Below are 15242 nucleotides of genomic sequence, written 5' to 3'. Positions count from 1 at the left end.
TGCAAACAAGAAATAATAGATGCTAATCGGTTCAGGACCTATAACATTTGCGACAAAATAAATCTTAGTAACTTTATCCACCAGGAGCATCCCAAGTATTTGACTGGTAAAAAGATCATTTCCTGTTACCTCAACAATTTGTGTTAACTGAATGATTCATACATTAGCTGATAAGAATAGAAGAAACTTTTGAAAGTAAAGGAATGGACCAGAGGTGGTATTCAGCAGGTTCTGACCAGTTCTGGAAAACCAGTAGTGGAAATTTTGAGTAGTTCAGAGAACCAGCAAATCCTGACTGGAGATTTTACAGTATCCTTCCCCTGCCACACCCACCAAGCCACACCCACAGAACTGGTAGTAAAAAATTTGAATGCCACCACTGGAATAGACATAATTTAGGTGCTGGCTGATTCCAAGCTGATACATCTGCTGACTTTTAGAATTAATTTGAATATTAACCATGGTTGAAATCTTACTGAGATAGATTAACCCTCTCTGAAAGAAAGACACAATTATAACTGTGCTCTTTTCTTTTCCTTCTTATCATCTATATCTTGGTCTTCACGCATTTTGTTGTTCCTGCTGCAAAGAGGAAACAGGAATGTGTGTGTTTGTATACTCATGTGTTTCCATGTGAGTATGTAGTGTGAAAATAAGACCTCAGGAGGATTCAATGATGTAATCATATTTGGCTTATATAAGTATAGTATTGCACATGTTTATTTCTACTTTCTTTATTGTGTAGCTCTAGCAGCATACTTAGGAATGGAATTCTTGTACCAGCCTGTGCCTGATAGTGACTAATTGGTTGAAGAGTTCATGGCTTGAGAGGAGGGATGATTCAAAGTTACATTCTACCATGCTACTTTCTCTCTCTCTCTCTCTTCTTCCATTGTCAGCTTGTGGAGCAGCAGTTACCCCAAGCCCACTGTGCTTCCTTTCTAGTAATGATTTCACAGTATGAAGGGAAATCTCCACCTTCCTTTTGGATGATCTTGTTTCTTTGTCAATTTTGTCTGTATTTGGTATTTTTTGCTAATGGACATGCATGTTCAAGCTGTTTATGATGAACATCCTATATGGGAACTAGGTGACCTTGGAGCTCTTGCTCTGACTTGTCTGAGTGCAAGTACCAAGGTGAATCACTATAATGTGCTATGAAATGATCATTTGGATCTTCTCCAGATTTGTTTTTTTTGGGGGGGCGGATTTTTCCACCCAGTGTGTCACATAGCTTATCTAAATGAGAACAATGATTTGTATATTGGGGTAGGAATCAGTTAATGTTCTTGTCAAGTAACTTTTGACAAGAAACAATGTCCAGGACAGTAAATGAAGAATATTAATTTTATAAATTCTGTATCTTGTTTTACAAGGAATTAATTTGAATTGGCAGTTATTTGATCTTTTGTCTTGAACCTTTTTCTTTATAGTGCAGCTTCTGGCAGAGGGTTTGTGTGTGTGTGTCAGAGAGACAGACACTGATAGAGAGATAAATTTACATTTTTATTCAGGAGGAGGAAATATCCTGGATTGGTCAACCCTCTGTTGGCAGGATGAAAGATCTGGACATTGTGCAGGACTTTTTATTTGTGTTTATATTGCGTGGAGTTACGTGTTTTTTTTTCTTTTTGGTTTGTTCTTCCTTTTTGTGAAAATTAGCTTACAGTAAATTCAGGCTCAGCTTCCTTTGGGACACATACTGCAAGTTACAATGAGTTTCTGAACTTCCCTGGTTCTAATACGAAGCCCTCCAGATCTACTGAGACTATAAGTAGCTTGGATTTGTTTTAAAAGCAATTCTATCAATAAATTTGGAGAGCACCAGTTGGAGAAGGATAACTTATGTTTGCTCATGTAACAAAGGTAACGTGGTCCAGTAACTGCTTAAAAACCATCAACTAACCAAAAGGGTTATATTCTGCTACATTCATTAATAAACAATAAATAGTTCCCATTTCAGCACTTTATGTTACAGGAAAGAAGAAAGCAAAGTCCTTTTCGCTTAAGTTTTTCCCAAACCACTGACCCATTTCTAAAACTGTGTTTCTCAAGCTGTGGTATATGTACCAAGTATACAGATGTAGACAAAGTGGGCTTGACTTTCCTCCTCAAATCAGGCAGAAAATCCACAATAGAAAGAGAGAGGAACAAGAGGAAGTGCAGAGCCACCAGTTTCCCACCAAAGGTGCTTTGCCAGGGGGACTAATTATCTGGGGGGCGGGGGGGTAGGGAAGAAGCTTCTCAAAGCCAAAAATAAAATACCTAACACAGCATTTTCCAATAGTCAATTCTTTCTATCATTATTTGAATGCAGTTCTTGGTTTGGATATATGGAAAACTATTCTCAAATTGGCAAATAACACTTGAGCTTTAATTATCTTTAATTCAAAATAGTGTCTTCAACATTACTACACTTTTTATTACTTTAAACATATTGTAACTAACAAATGCTATAACAAAATGTCTGAAAAGATATATATGTACCTTTCTAAAGAAAAAAATGCCCTTTGTTTCTTTCTTGGGGAAATGAGTTTATTTAACAAAGTGATTGGTGAGAGTTAAGATTTTTCAGGAAGTTTATTGTTTAAAATGATGTTATTAGATTTCAAAAACTGACTAGCTCTATTCCATAAAGGACAAGCATTTTGAAGCTTCTTAAAACATTTTGGCTGCTTTTGATTTTACAAATGAAAATAGCATATCTAATACAAACTAACCCAAAGCCAAGCTGCCTGCAGACTACCTCAGCATCAGCATTATCCCACTGGTCATCACAGATGGTTCCCCATTGGCCAGCATGATAGACTTCAACTCTTCCTTCATAAATGCTGCTCCCATCCACCAGTCGGATTGAAATAAAATCAGAGGCTGAAAATTAAAATATAAAGAGAAAAATCAGTTTTCATTAACAAATAATAGAACAGAATAGAAAAAAAGTGTTATTAATTAATTAATTAACATATTGCTTTTCTCAATCTAATAACTATTAGATTAGGGAGCCCTAGTGGCAAATAGTTAAAAGGAAGCATTTTAGGCAAACTCTGTCTGGAGTTCAATCCTAACGGGGTCTAGGTTGACTCAGCCACCTATCCTTCCAAGGTCAGTAAAATGAAGACCCAGATTGTTGGGGGGCTATACACACACACACACACACACACACACACACACACACCATGTACCAAACTATTTTCATGCAATTCCCTCTCCTCACATGCAAGCAGCTCTAATCTCTAATGGAACCCTGTTTTAATATGACGGAATTCATTGCTAGCTACATCTGAAAATAAGCAAGATTTTAAGATAGCTAATAGGCTGGAAAAAACAACTGAATAAACTTGTCTACAGGGCTCTATGTATCTTTCACTCTAGCCTTCCTCAAGTGACCTTTTAATTCCACTCTATTAAAAGAGCCCTCTTAAAAAGAACAATGAAGCTTTTTTGAAATATGTTTTTCTAGTTCCATGTACAAATAAAAGGAGATTTTTTTTTAAAAAAAGAACCTTTGTAGCATCATTTTATAAAAAGGAAAGGAATACAAGCAGATCCGTAACATTTTTAATCTCTTTGCAGCTTCTGTACAAAAATATAATTTAAGCATGAGATTAATGAAAACTCCCAACTGGATATTTTAAATATCAACAATCAACCAGCAGACAAAACATGCTTCATTTGAGAGCTAGGAAGAACACGGTATGCACTTTTGCAAAAGGTAACACATTACCACACCAGCAAGTATTTTTGGCCAACGCATACATACCATGTTACATGCCTTGACTATCACTGTCAAATGATAGGCATGCCTTTTAGCAGCTGCTCAGGGAAACATGATCACATACTTTTATCAGCTTCACAAGAATTCCACCTTCCATTGAATAATAGTGTGTAAATTCAGAATTCTGTGAGAAACCCTATTTCTTTGTAAATTCTAGGTTTTGTTTTTATGAGATCCCATAGAATTCTGACTTGAACTTCTTTCTTTTAGATATCAAAAAAGAAAATCCAGTAGTAATCACAATTTGTTTTTCTTATAGGAATCTATGGCTAATTAGGAGACTCATTGTGATGTATACTGAATCACTGCACCTAAACAATGTCAACTAGTGAGACATTTTTCCCCTAATATGTCATGATAAAAATGTGAGGGAGAAATGCAGGCAATCAAGTATGTTGATGGACAAACAACTCTTTAACAGAAAGTGGAAAGCACCAACATCTGCACAACAGAGGGGTTTTTCAGTAACAGTAACAATAAAGTACGAATTCTCCAGATGAGAAAACATTAAAAGTAAATAGCACACAAAATATAAAGCCTATTATTTTTTAACAGAGTGGGCACTCAAGATCAAACTGAAATTTAAAAATTACTGGGAGAGGAAGCCTGCCTTGAATTTCAAAAATAAGACCACTCCCAAAGAAAGTTTTCTTATTGCTTAACCTTTTGCATAAATCCAATGGGAAGTCTTCAAAACCAGTTTGAAGGAGAAATTTCAAGTAGCAGATACTTTTTTTAAAGAAGCAAGGAAAAATATGAGGCAAGAGATGGTAATTCTCATTGCATTGCTCTTGGAATGCAATTCACAAAGTAAGAATTTTGTATTACTTTCTTTTTGATCCCCAAATCACTGTTTATACCACTGTAGTATAATTGCATTTTAGCATGGAGTGCCTGCCGATGGTATCATTCAGAATTAACCTATCTTAGACGTTTTTTGGTGTGGTATTCCCCAAAATTTCATAATTATTAACTCCAACATATCTAGAGGGCACCATACTCAAGAATGACTTAATCAATGTATTATCAACAGTTTTCCTGTATGTAACTGCTGTTTGTTAAGACTAAATGATGTTTCTTTTTTCTTTTTTACCATGGGAAAAGCTGCACGTGACCGCAGCTGCCATATTCTGGGAACACATTCGACCTTGCCAAATGTTTTTTTCACACAGCATGAGGTTTTCTTCATTGCCATGGCAATGCACATTGCTCCAGTGCACAGGAATAAGGCCTGATCCAGAAAATAGGGTGTGCCTTGCTGTACCTCTCTCCCTATGGAAATAACAAAAATATAGATAATGAAGAAGAAAGCCAAGATAATTACAAACTCTTTGTTAGTATTTTATTCCATGCTACATATGACATGTTTTTCCTGATCCACAAAATATCAGAGAAACATCAAGTAACTATGGGACCAATTCAAACCAAAGTACAGGATCAAAGGGCAACTAAATTGTTTCCTGAATTTACCAAACACTAATTTCTTTAGCGAGCTCTAAAACTGCGTGGTGAAGACCACTGTCAATTCCATTGACAGCTGAGAAGATAATCAAATGTATTATTGTACAAACAAATCCAGAATTCTCTCTCAAGGTACAAATGATTAAACTCAAATTATCCTACTTTGGACACATTATGTGAAGACCTAACTCTCTGGAGCTAACACAGGGAAAGATGGGAGAACAGAGATATCGCCATCAGCATGGCGGATACCCAGTGACAATCTACAACTAATTGCTTTAGAACAGGGGTGTCAAACTTGTCACATGATGTATTGTGACTTTCCCCCCTTTTCTAAACTGGACTTGGGCGTGGCCAGTGCTTGATGTATCTGGCCCATAAGCCACAAATTTGATCCCCCCACTTTAGGAGAATTATACAACAGCAGTGGACATATCCTCATAAAATACCGTACCTACAAGCACCTGCCTATTACATCCAGCAGCTGTATATTTTTCAAAATGTGCTTTTCGGTAAGCATTTATAATGCTAGGATAATAGTATTTATTATGTTACAAATTAATTCAGCTTTTAATATTAAACAATTGACTAAAAATTTAAATTATAGAAGTATTCAAAAATGCTGCTAGCTAAATATATAAATATAAAAAATAAATTATGTGAGAAAAAATAAATTTGCTACATAATTTAGGAAGGCTTTAAAACATTTGTAAGTTAAAGTAACAAGATGGTGTAACAAAAGTGTTACAGTGTAGAATGACAGTAGCTAAATTTCAGTAACAGGAAGTGTCTTCATAGAGATTGGATTTGGGCTGAGCTTGGCAAGTATTGATCCATCCCTTTTAAACCACAGCCCTTAAGAACTCTGAATGTATTTTGTTTAATATCCCCCGTGGAATTTTTTTTTTTGCTCTGATTTATAATGTACTTTGATCTTTTCTTGTCTGCAAACACTGGACTTCTTGTTTGAAACAGCCATTCTCTATGCAAATAAAGCAAAAATTAACGTTATTTTAGAGATAAATCAATTTAACTCTGTAAGACCCAAGCTACCACTCAAGATCATAAAGGAAAAAGTATAGAACTGTTTGTACTATTTTGTCTTATTTTATATTTGACTAGTAACATGAATTAAAATGGGATTGGTATATAAACAGCCTTGTGTATTTAATAAATTACAAAATTCTTACATTGGAATCATATCCATGCAGGAAATGGAATATATATATATATATTGCTGTGTATCATATAGAATAATATATTTAACTACATATGTATGGACCAAGATTAATTTGTACAGGAATCATGCTATTATATAGAAATTTGCACATGTAGGAAATTAGCCATGCATACAAGACTGCACCTTTTCTGTAATCCCTAAGATCCAGATAAGCATTTCAATATTTTTGCTTTAAATATAATCTATCTTAAAGGGAACTAAAATCAGTGCAATGTAGATATTGAAATGAAAAAGAAATGTGCCAGCATGAAGATGCAGAAAAAAGGAAGGATATTTACAAGGATCTGAAGATAATTCAAGCATTTGTTTCATCAAAATGCAAAAGACAGAATTCCAAGAGCTCAGTCATTCAGTCCCAAGTCATCTCAAGGCTGGACTTATTGTAATGCGCTTTATGTGGGTCTACCCTTAAAAAGCATTCTGAAGTTACAGCTGGTACAGAATGCGGCAGAGTGGGTAGTTTAGGGGCCCCTAAAAATGGCCGCTGGGACACCACTGCTCTGCGAGATGCATGGGTTACCAGTCTACTTCCAGGTGCAATTCAAGGTGCTGGTGATCAACTTAAAATGGGTCCAGGTTACTTAAGGGACCATCTCACCTCACTGGGACTGGTCTGTACCACATGTGCCAACAGAGGAGGTATGCTGCAAGTCCCGTCAGCCTGATTATCCTGACTGGCGGGCCCAAGAGGAGGGCCTTCACTGCTGTTGTTCCTGCTGTCTGAAACATCTCCCCCCACACCGGATATGAAGTTGGCCCCAACCCTCCTAACTTTTTGTAAGGGCATAAAGATGAGTCCTGATGTCCTGGTGGTGAAACTGTGTGTGTGTGTGTTTGTGTGTGTGTGTGTATATACGTACGCATGTACATACATACATACACACAGTTTCCTCACCAGGACATCAGGACCCATATATATATATATGAATGAATGAATGAATGAACGAACGAACGAACGAACTGGGCTCCAAAAATCTGGAATATAATTTCATAAAAACAAATAGATACATAAAATGTTAATTTTCTACTTTCATCTAGATAGATATTCCCTTGCCAAGAAGCAAAGTTTATGACACATATGTAAATCTTCAGGATTAAAATGTAAGCAGTTTATCCCACTTACTAAAGAAAAAGAAATGAAAATTAAAAACTACAAAGCAAGCTTGCAGTCATACTCATTATCTTTAGTAGAATTCCACAGGCTAACCCTAACTAAAAAAAAAGGTAACATCTGTTCAAATTAATATTCTGTTTCTGAAGAAATACTGAATTACATTTTAACCTTTCTTGGTAACAATCGTATGTAGCATATTATTTTGTTAAAAGTAATGATTATTTTTAATGAATTTAAAGTAATCAATGTAATATTAGTCATTAGCGTTTTAGAAAAGAAATAATCCATTTATCTTAAATAATGATGCAAGCTATATTTCAGGCACTGTAACAGATGAGAAATTTGGAAGGTAACTGCCACTATGCTCACAAATGATGTGAAAAAGAATAGTGTTATTTAGTGAACATTTACGTACTTACCCAAGTTCAAGTTGTTGACATATCACTGAAGCGTCAGCATTATCCCAGTGGTCACTGCAGATTGCTCCCCATGTTCCATTTAGATATATTTCAACTGTGCCTTCAAACTCATTTCTTCCACCTTTAAGTCTTACTGATCCTGTTTATTTTTGTCAAAAAAGGTAAATTTATTTCAGAGATTATATAATGATAATATAGTCATTTTGAACTATGAATAAAATGATGCCACTTTTTTCCATTAAAAAGAAATAGCTTCTGTGTGGCATTTATCTTTGGAGTGATCTGAAAGAGGCATGTTGAACCAGATATACAGCCATTCCCTTGCTCTAGGATGGTTTTTGTCACTTTTTGATATGGTCAAACTAGGTTCCCTTTCTGGTTTGTCATTAGAACTGCATGAGCATCCAAAGTCATTCGGTTAAGTTCTTCAAGATTCTTCTAGTCCATTTCAAAAAAGCACCTTTATCATTTCCTTGTCAGGCCACTGGAATGATACTTAAGATATGTTTTATAATCAATCTATCTAATAGAAATATTTTAATACAACTGCAGTTAATGTGTTCACTATGGATAGATTTATTTTCTACATTTGGAGAGCAGTAACAAAATTAGTACCATATCGTTACTGTAGGCACTAAGCAAAAAGATTACTATTATTATGAAACTTGCTTATTCCACAAATGAATGCAAAGATTAGTAGGTCAATCAAATAGTACCAATTTATCAGAAAGCAAATTGATGATACTCATATTACCCATCTAGACTCAATATTCTGTCTTATTTCTTGCATTCTTTTGAGCAGATGGATATATTCCCAAACATAGCACAGATGTCATGTCCCTGGTGGAGACTGACTCTGAGGGAGAGGAGGAACAGCGAACAGGGAATGGAAGTGTGGCTCCAGAGGTGGTGGAGTAGGCTGGGGAAGGGCAGAGGCCAGCTGAGCAGTCAGAGGAGGACCCAGGCCCATCCCCTATCCATCCTAGGGCTACTCGGGAGGAGAGGGCCATGATCCTCTTCATGCAGGTGTGAGATCTGCATAAGAGTTTGGACCTGCATGCTAACAAATTCTGGAGACAATAGTGTTTATTCCTGGATGAAGTTTATCTTGGTTGGCGTTCTTCCAATGGACTGTACCTAGTTATCTTCCTGAAGTTTGTAATTATTTATCCTGGTCTGTTGTGGAACTTTCTTCAGTGTGGTTTGTTTTTGGTTTTTGGTTTGTTATCTGCTCTTTGAATTTGAATTGTGTTTCTTTCATTAGTTTGAAAATAGTTTAATCTTCAACTGTGAACAATTAAACAGTGAAGCCAAGTTGAAGGCATTAAAGGACCTTTATTTATGTTTTGGTTTTTGTTATATTTTTGATACACTTGGCAAGGAGAAGCACTGAGCATCTTTGCTGTGCTCTTCACTGTATTCACAGGAAAACTTGGTGCCACACATCATCATCTGACTAGTTCAACTGTTCTAGTAAGTGCCTATTTGATCAGCCAGTTTGACTCCTCCTGGCTTGGCATCTCCTGAGTCCGACATTTCATTTGTTCAGTTGGAACAGCTTCTTCAGAGCCACAGTCTGACTCCTGGGCCATGACGTTAGCGAATTATATGTGTCCAGTTTGTATCTATCATAAAAAGGGAGAAGGCTAAATGTCTTCAGCCTTTTTCTCAGTTCACTCTGATAATTTTTAACATTGATAAGTGATATATAAACTAAATCATTTAATGGTGAGGTATTCATATTTTATCTGCCGTACAGTATTCTGAAAAAATAATATTTGATTATGCCCATTCCAAATGAGACTGGTGGACAATACTTGTCTATGTTATCAAGGGAAACATATTTAAAAACACAAATCAAAAATGTTAATAATTTAGAAAATATCCCACAATATCAGACTGAAATATTAAGTACTTATTTGAATGTACTGTATTTGGAGTACTGTATTTTCCATATTTGGCAATTGTTTATTCAATCATATAAACCTTCCATTGTGAAGCACTTGTTTGGTTCATTCTAAGAATTTATAAATTCCATAAATTCACATGATCTGAGTAAAGTGATTGTTTGTGATGAATAAATACATTGTTTTGCTTGAAATAAACTCCTAGTATGTCTGTTGTGTATAATTTTGAGTCACTGAAAAAGTGTTGTAAACTGTTTTCTAATTCCTTGAAATCTAATGGAAACAAATGAGAGGCAAAGTAGTCATACACAGTCAGACTTTTAAAACGTTTATAAGAAAGGAAGTTTTATGAAGTTGGTATTTCTTTGTCTGTATGCCTTAATCACAACAATTACTACACAGGGACTAGAGAGAAATACCATCAAGGATAACTCTGTTCCTATTTGAAATCCCTAGGCTACGCTATTCTGAACTTCAGTCTAGCTAATAGGAGCAATAAAGTAGCTAGATTATAAACAATACATTTTCTGCAACAAGTCCATATTTCAATAGTGGTTAACCTAATTTATGGATATAATAGCAACAGCACTTAGACTTATATACCATCTCACAATGCTTTACAGCCCCCTCTAAGCGGTTTTACAGAGTCAGCAATCTGGGCCTTCATTTTACCCACCTCGGAAGGATGGAAGGCCGAATCAACCTTGAGCCTGGTGGAATAATTTTATTCCATAAGACATTTACTAATTTTATTAAATATTGTCTGTTATTATTTTGTTATGCCATTTTTATATGTAAGTGACTGCAATGAGTGTTTTAGGAAGTAATTGCATTCACTAGGACCCGTAGTGTTATGCCTATTAGATGTTTGTAATCTTAGATATCCTTGGCAATCTTGGCTATTTCCTGCAGCTGGCTTTACCTTTCTAAAAGGTTCTGCTAAATGAATAAAAAATAGAAATTGATATATAATAATGAAAAATACCAGTCTTTACCACCATCTGTATTTTTAGGGTGCTTCTGGAGTTTTGCTTTGTTGTGTGTATCAAATAGTGAAGTGTAGAAGCTGTTCCAACTGAACAAGTGAAATGTCAGACTCAGGAGATGCCAAGCCAGGAGTCAAACTGCCTGATCAAATAGGCACTTACTAGAACAATTGAACTAGGCAGATTACAGGCACTTATTATAACAGTTGAACTAGTCGGATTATGGCACCAAGCTTTCCTATGAATACAGTGATGCTCAGCACAGCACAGCAAAGATGCTCAGTGCTGCTCCTTGCCAAGCAAGGAAGCAAGGAAGTAAATCTACAGCTGGCTGTAGCCTGCTTTAAGAGGCAGCCCCGATTCATGTTCCTGAATTGGATTTTCTGATTTCCTGCTCTGGTGTGTTATTTCTGTGAATCGTGCTCATGAAACTCTGACTTTGGATTGGCTGAGTTAGCGCTCTGAATTTTGGCATGGATTTTGACTACTTTTCTGTGGACTTCTGTTGACAGCAAAACCACCCAGGCAAGCTTTCTTTCCAAGAAACTTTACATTTCTTCTCTTGTCTATTATTTGCTCAGCCTTGATTAAATTGTTTTCCTCACCTAGCAACTGTGTGTGAGAGTGTGAGATCTGAAAAGAGACAGCTACAGTTTATGTGACTTATGGTTTTCATTAAGACCTTCCTATCCTTCGGCCATGATATTGTCATAATTGGCAACAATAGAAATATTTTTATACCTAAAACATCAAGTATCTTAAAGCTAGTGCATTTCATTAGATTTGTTTCTTTTTTTATCTGTAACTAGCACTTTTTTTTTTCTTTTAAGACGTACACCCATCAATCTATGGCCACTTTTAGCACTGTTTTGCTCATAATATACCAATTAGAGTAGGTGTTTCCAGCAGCAACATGTTCCTATAATTCAAAGATGGACCAATGCTATATTTCCTTTATATAAAATACAGGCAAGACGTAGCCTTTCAGATGTTACTAGATGTTATTTTCATCATTAATGCTGGGTGTGTTGGCTAGTATTGGTGTGATCTTTTTTTTTTTAAGTCATGGGACTACTGGAGTTTGAAGAAAGATACAAATATGATAAAGTTGCAACACAAAAAAATCCAGACTACTTTATTCTAGCCCTTAGGCTTTGCTTGGACAATAAAGATTTAGGGATTATTTTAGGTCTTAGATTAAACTGATTTAACCAGCTCCTAACTATGCAAACAAGAAATTTCAAAATACTTTTTACTACATTCCTTTCCTGACTATGTAAAGAATGTAAGTATATCATATGCAATTGTACATTCTGTTCACAACAGATAATTTGTGGATAATATCATCCCTTGTGACATACTGAAAGTTAGATGAATAAAACAATCCTTATCAAAATGTTAATTATTTTTCAGTTGATTTTCAGTTCCATTTTAACTTTTTTCAAATGTGTGACGAAATGAGTTTTAAAATATACTCAATTTTACAACTATGTACTGGACTTGAAGAGGAAAAGGTACTTCGGTGCATACAAGCCATAAATTTTGCCTTCACTGCAATTTCTTACACCCAAAATGACTTTTAGCTGAGACAGCTGCATGCTCCTTACCCAAGATACAGAATAGTTCATTCATAGCCTGGCCTGCTGCAATTTACATGCCTTCAACTCTTTAAAGGAATTGCACTTTTTGTAAATAGTGCAAAGCATACTTCTAGGTGTACAACCATTTCAAAGCAAATAATCTGTATGTAATACATTGACATGATTTATAAACATCAGATTTCAGAAGGACCAATGAAATTGCTCAGTGAAATACTTATCAAACTGATCAAAATTCTATATTTACCATTTGTTTATATTCACAGTATCGCTTGTGCATAATAGAGCATTTAATACTAGCACTTTGGTTTTCTGATCCACTCATCCCTATTTTCATGTTAATATTTTCTTTCAAAATATTCAAATTTTTTGCAGACCGCTTCTACACTTTATTTCCCATAAGCTACCATTTCTTTGAACTCAGTAGTGATCATGTCTAAAACAGGAACATCTCCCTTGTCAGTGGGAATGGTTTCAAATGTGTCGTTTCTGTTTTCCAGAGGGAGGGGAAGTCTGCAGAGGAGAGAGGATACAAGGAAAATCTAGGTTCTTAATCATGGAAGCTCATTGAGTGATGTTGCTCAGCCCAGTCTACTTCATTGGATTGCAATGATTGAAAAAAAAATGTAGAAAATATCATGTTCTTTGGCAAATACATAGCCTAGAAATAAAATGCTATTTGAAAGGAAATCTCCTTAATAGTAGTGATACTTCTTGTTCTTACTTACTTACTTACATGATACATAGCCATGAATACTAAGCAATATAGTTTCGAAGTAATAACTTAAGTTACCAGTTTTAAAATGAAACTGCAAGGCTATCTCTCACACTTCTACTGCTCTGTTGCCACTTGCAGCATTATGTACATTCTGCAACCAGTGATTATGGAACACATGTCAACTCTATGAATATGTCAACACATATTCCTTAATTATACATTATAAGCCAATAAAATATTGTACTATATAAACGCATGCTCACCAAGCAACAGTTGTGTTTGAAAAAAATATTGAAAAAGTGCTGATGCAAATCAAAGGAATCCCAGTGAAAATCCTACAGAGGTCTGACAGTTCTATCTAGTTAATATTCACATAAAATGGGAAAAAAACATGAAAAACAAAATGAACAGGGGACTGAAGTAGCTTAGGAAAGAAATGACTTCGACTTCAATTTTGTTTTACCAATATTGGAATAAGGAGTTGTTCTAAAGGGCTTGTGGAAAAAAATGCTACATAAGTTACTTCAAGTAACCATGCTTCTCTATATCTGATTTACATACATCTTTCCCGGGACTGAACCCAAACTGAAACTCGACATGATCAAGAGCCAATTCATGCAGTATATTCAGCCTTGCAATAAGAGCTCCTTTGGATCAACCCCAAATAGAAGCATCTGATGCCTTCTGTTACCTTCTGGAGAAGCTCTTATTACACTTTCTAATGAAAGCTGGAAGGGGAATTCAGACTAGCATAAATGAGATTTATTCAGTTAACACTTAAGTGCCAAGTGTTCTGGATGAGGCAAGATGAAATACTACCGTATGTATAGGCAAGAAAAGATGTACAAGAAGAAACTTGCAGCTGGTTCTGATATTTTCTAAGCATGCTGAAACCACTGGTGTTTATTTATGACATAGCTACTGATTCTCTCCAGGATGAAAACATCAGAATTACTACACATTCATTTCTCATGGAAATCTCCAAGTGTTACATATTTCAAATATCTCCTTGGTATAATTATGGTATTTTTATAGTGTTAAACAGATCATAATTTTGTTGATCAATGAGATTTATTTGACATCACAACACATAGACAGATGCATCCATAATTTCAAGTGGGAAACTGAGCATCCTTTCTAAGGTAAAATAATAATGGTAAAATATAAATCCAGAAAACTAGAAAATCTCTGGAAACTTGACATACAGACAAACCAGCCCTCAACAAACATGAACATACCACTCAAAAGGGGGGGGGGAGCCAAAAAGAAAACAACACATCCTTTCCAATAGTCAACATTCAGGAAAGTAGAGATTAGCACCAGAACAAGCAGAAAACAATACCCTACTCAAGGAACTACCAAGGAGAAAATCACATCCCTTCAAAACTGGCAAGGGAGGCTACTGTAAACAGAGTGAACTCCATGCTAATTAGCACTGATAATGTTACCTAGTTGGATAGGTCTGCAAGCACAAAGCTCAGAGAGCATCAATGGCACCACAGTTTACCACTGAGCTACATATTTTCTATTGGAAATGTGTTTGTAAAACATCAGAGGCAAGTGATATGAGACAATAACTTTACTTATGATATACAAGGGACTTACAGGTTTACATTAAAATATATATGGAAGCACACTTTTCTTCAACCCTGTAAAGAATGAAATGGTTATGTTTATTAAAAATAAATGAGATGGCTGATGACTGTTCAGCTGACAAAATGTAGAGCTAGTCTATTTGTGGGGAACTAAATGCTTAAAAAGAATTGACTTTATATGGCAACAGATCACCAGCTAACCATAATAACTAAAGCCAAATCGCTATTGTCCCTCCCGCTCACTCATCCTCCTTCTAGTATCTTACTGTACCAGAAGTAATAAATAAACAAGCCTCAACAAGCAATAATTTTGGGGTTTGTTGGTGCTGTTGCAAGAAACCAGATGAACCAAATGAAACCAGATGCTGCCAAGAAGATGGGGGAGTAACCAAATAGTTGCTTATATCTTTCAGACATTTCCTGATGCAG

General features: G+C 35.6%; 1 protein-coding gene across 1 annotated transcript in view; it reads right to left on the bottom strand.

Annotated features, from left to right (window-relative positions):
* The window catches only part of PRSS12 (serine protease 12), a 41123-nt gene that overhangs the window by 23426 nt on the left and 2455 nt on the right, over window positions 1–15242 (bottom strand). The window contains exons 2-4 of the mRNA XM_026697958.2: window positions 8010–8148; window positions 4869–5047; window positions 2721–2871 (exon numbers count right to left, since the gene is read on the bottom strand). Of these exons, the coding sequence (XP_026553743.1) occupies window positions 2721–2871; window positions 4869–5047; window positions 8010–8148 (469 nt within the window). The remainder of the gene's footprint in view (window positions 1–2720; window positions 2872–4868; window positions 5048–8009; window positions 8149–15242) is intronic.

The sequence above is a fragment of the Pseudonaja textilis genome, chromosome 6, assembly GCF_049901715.1.
Source record: "Pseudonaja textilis isolate UNSWEBS1 chromosome 6, rPseTex1.2, whole genome shotgun sequence".
Classification (NCBI taxonomy): Eukaryota; Metazoa; Chordata; class Lepidosauria; order Squamata; family Elapidae; genus Pseudonaja; species Pseudonaja textilis.
This window is presented reverse-complemented; position numbering and strand designations above follow the sequence as displayed.